Raw genomic sequence first — 3985 nt, forward strand, 5'->3', positions numbered from 1 at the left:
AATGAGTTGATTCAGATGAACAAATATATATTACATTATACAATTTAAAAAATTAATAGAAATATTTGCACTTCAAAACTTTGGTCGTGCATTAGTACAAATTAAGCATATGGTTGAGAAAAAGGTAGGAAATAACAGAATAACTAATAACATACAACAAAGTACGTTTCTGAATTTTCTATTATCTAATGATAAAAGCTGATGCACAACAAAAGTTCCAAACTAATCACAGCTGCAATTAAAGAGCTTTATAACAGTCCAGAAAAGCCACTCAAGGTTTATTTTTATTCCATGTTTCTTTTCCTTATTGAATCTCGTATGTAGTAATAGTAGTAGCTGTACTGTTCGAATGACGAATTTATAATGAGGGGATGATTACCCAAGATTACGAACTATACACAACACACCGTACGTTAAAAAAATTATAGTTCAGCAATAAGAATTAAAAATTTGCATCTTTATTCACTTCTGGTTGCTGTTTTTAATCTATATACTGGGCTAACCAGCGAAAACCTTCTCCATATCCCTGTCGTTTTAATACAGAACACATAAACAATTCTAAAGGACGACCGGGTAGATCGGATCTAGGCACTTTACCCTAAAAAAAGTACACTCAGATTAACTGATTTCCATATTGTACACACACAACTACAAAATTTCATCTCTTTAGTGCTACCTTTCCTGTAGTTTGCCCATATAGGGCAAAGAAATTCCTTAATTCGTCTTCAGAAGCTGCACCTGGAAGATCTATCTTATTTCCTAAAATAAGCACGGGACAATTTGACAGAGTTTCATCCGTCAAGAGCGAATCTAATTCGTTTTTACTTTCTGGCATTCGCTGACGATCATAGGCATCAATAAGAAAAACTATTGCGTCTACAGCTGGAAAATAGTCTTTCCAAACCCTTCGTGCTGCAATTACTCTACTAAATAAATGCCTTAATTGAAAATACAAATGATAAAATAATACCTTGCGTATGACCACCTAAATCGAATGTGGTAAATCGCATATTACCAATCGACAGTTCTTCTGAAGCTGAAATGAATATTTCTTTGTCAATTGTGGGAAAAGAGATAAAAACAACACTGTGTATACTAACTAATCTATCTTTTTTGGTAACAATTTCTTTGTAATTATTTTTTTTGCCAAGAAATCTAATAGGGTCATTATTTAAATAAATATGGGTTAAAACTATTGCTATCAATTACTTTAAATTAATATTTATCTTTTTCTGTCAAGAAATATATCAAATTTGTAAATTTTGAAGACCTTGAAAGGCAGTATACCCAAATCAATGTTATCTAATCTCAGAGTGTTAAACCTTCCTTTAATTACAAAAAGAAAAATGTTTTTTGATAATCGCTATATCTAATTTAGTATTTACTTTAAAAACTAATTTAACTACAAACATTATGCAGGCTGTTATTACTGCGAGCAAGAAATAATAGCATTATTTGTATAATTAACATTGGTAAGACACATACACATAAGAACTGTCTATATTTCTAGTCCCAAACAAGAACAATTTCTTAAATTACTGAAGGGATTTCCCGACTGTGGTCAATTAAAAATTTAAAGAGAAAACTGGGCTTACTGGGATGAAGAGTGGGAACATGTTGTGCCAACCGGTCATCTTTTAACATATGTAGTAGAGTAGTTTTCCCTGCATTGTCTAGACCCAGAAATAGCAGCTTTCCAGATTTTTTCCATAAGCCTGAACGCAACATGCAATAAGTTAAAATAGACATATAACAACTCACCACTTTTATCTGTATCTGATTCAACAGGCTCTATTAAATCATCCTCCAATAGTAACTGAACTAAACATGTTTTTCCAGAATATGGTAAACCAGCAAAAATATATTTTCCTTTACGTTTTAAACCTACTTTCAATTACATAGTTAATTTACAAATAGAACTATGTTGGTAAATGGTAAAGCAAATGTTTGCTATAATTTTTGAATGCAATCACTTGAAAAATTAGGTTAGTTTTACAAAATGATTTAGTAGGTCTGTTAAATCGTAATATAATTAATTAAAACATTAACATATAATAAAAACTTACCTAAATAACCGAGTACGCCCGTAAACCAATCCCATAAAAACATTTTCTGCAAATTAAATGACCCTTCTATTAACCCCTACGACTAAGCTAAATTCTAGAAATTTGCACTTGTGATGCTAACAGTTATCAAAATGTGAGAAGATTTGTGTATTCTACAGTAAAATTGATTAATAAATAATGCGAAAAACGTTAAACAATTTTAAAAATAAATACATTTCAATTCTACATTAATTTTCAATATGGATTATTATGTTATTAATGAAAATGAACAAACTTACGTATAAATTATTGCTAAATATTATTAAATCTGTAACACACTATCTGCTTAAACTATAATAAATAACTTCTAATTGCATAAACTGAATACTAAACCGTATTTAAGTATAAAAAGATAAGTGACAAAGTACAAAACTTGACAGCTCAGCTGTCGATGTAACACTTCCGTTTATGATACTGGCGGCAAGTTTAATTCAAATAATTCTTTCATATTTGCTTTAAAGAAAAGTATAAAACATAAAAAAATGCATAGTTATTAAATAAAACATGTAAGGCTTATTACAGCATGTTATTGATAATAAATATTATAAAATGCAAATATTTTTCATCAAGCAGTAGATAGTTTTGAAATATTGTTAATGTAAAATAAAAAAGATTATAAGTAACTTATTCAAGATTAATGTAAATAATTCTCGAAAACATTACAGTTAAGTAATGCAATTCAATCGGTATTTCATTTGTTGGTCGTTTTGTAGAATAAAAATCAATATTTAGTGTTTTGTTTACATTCAAGCCTTGAATTGTAGAAATGTCTTAGTTGTCAGTTAAAAATTGCTGTTTTATATGTTTGTAAGTTTTAGTTGTAAATTCGAAATTGAAAGATGAATAATGTCAAGGAAAAGAAATCGAAACGTAACGGGCAAATGGCCCTCTCAACCTCAGTTATTGAAACATGTTCATGATGAAGAAAATTTTTTTGGCAGCGAAATAGTTTCCAACTTTCCAAGCCCAGAATACGACAGTTTTGAAAATTTTAAAGCGAATGATTTTATAAGACAAGTTTATTTCGATGGCTCTTCTTCAAGTTCTTTAAGTGGCTACGAGGATTTTGAAACTGAGGCCACCCATAAAGTTGAGAATGAGTTGATTCAGATGAACAAGGTACTACAGAAAGAAGTACCAATACTAGACCATTATGATAAAGAAGAGTACGAACAGTGGATGCATATGTTTCCTGATGTAAGGTAAAAAGTGACAAAAAATGGTACTTTCAATTTAAGCCCAACATGAAATTTGCTGTGAGTAACAAACATCGAATTTTCGAAAAACAGAAATACAGGAAATATCATTAGAAGGGTAACAGCTGTGAAACCCACAGAATCATTAAGATTTTTTTTACCAAATTCATATTTATGGTTAAAGCCACTTACTACAATAGTTTTTTACAATTTAGTGGACATGGAATGAGAATTTTTTGTAATGAAAAAATAATAACATAGTCTTTTATCTTTGCTTGCAAATTAACTTTACGTTAACGATGTTACATATTTGCCTGTGTTTACTTGATGGAAACTCATGTTAAAAAGAAACAAAAATAAAACACCTACATAAAACATTTTCTAACTTTTTATTGTTATACTGTGGCCTCGTTAGAAAATACAAATTTATCTCGATCAAGCCATAGTATAACAAAACAATTGTTAAATGTAAAAACAAAGTTTTATGTATACTGTGCTTTGTTTTATTTTATTAATTTTTACTTGTTTGTGCTTGAAACTTGAAATATGTCTATAAAAAATGCATTAGTTTTCAATGAAATAAAAAAATGGTATGTTTTCAAAACAAAAGGATTTACAAAAAGCAAAACAGTAAATATGATGAAAAATAAAATTGTACCTGATTTTATGTTTCATCATATTTAC

At 29.1% G+C, this 3985-nt stretch overlaps 2 protein-coding genes across 3 annotated transcripts in view; one reads left to right on the plus strand and one right to left on the minus strand.

The window, feature by feature from the left end:
* LOC108734330 (GTP-binding protein SAR1b) overlaps positions 1-2112 on the minus strand; it is a gene marked incomplete in the record, with an annotated part of 9661 nt that extends 7549 nt beyond the window's left edge. The window contains 5 exon segments of the mRNA XM_025973129.1: positions 48-598; positions 677-912; positions 971-1036; positions 1596-1715; positions 2067-2112. Of these exon segments, the coding sequence (XP_025828914.1) occupies positions 482-598; positions 677-912; positions 971-1036; positions 1596-1715; positions 2067-2109 (582 nt within the window).
* A 677-nt stretch (positions 2113-2789) lies between these two features.
* LOC112904031 overlaps positions 2790-3985 on the plus strand; it is a 2296-nt gene continuing 1100 nt past the window's right edge. The window contains exon 1 of one of the 2 annotated variants that reach the window (XM_025973128.1): positions 2790-3307. In XM_025973128.1, coding sequence (XP_025828913.1) covers positions 2952-3307 — 356 coding nt within the window. In that variant the 5' untranslated portion in view covers positions 2790-2951. The remainder of the gene's footprint in view (positions 3308-3985) is intronic. The other variant, XM_025973127.1, reaches the window with a different exon arrangement.

Source organism: Agrilus planipennis, unplaced genomic scaffold, assembly GCF_000699045.2.
Source record: "Agrilus planipennis isolate EAB-ADULT unplaced genomic scaffold, Apla_2.0 scaffold83, whole genome shotgun sequence".
NCBI lineage: Eukaryota > Metazoa > Arthropoda > Insecta > Coleoptera > Buprestidae > Agrilus > Agrilus planipennis.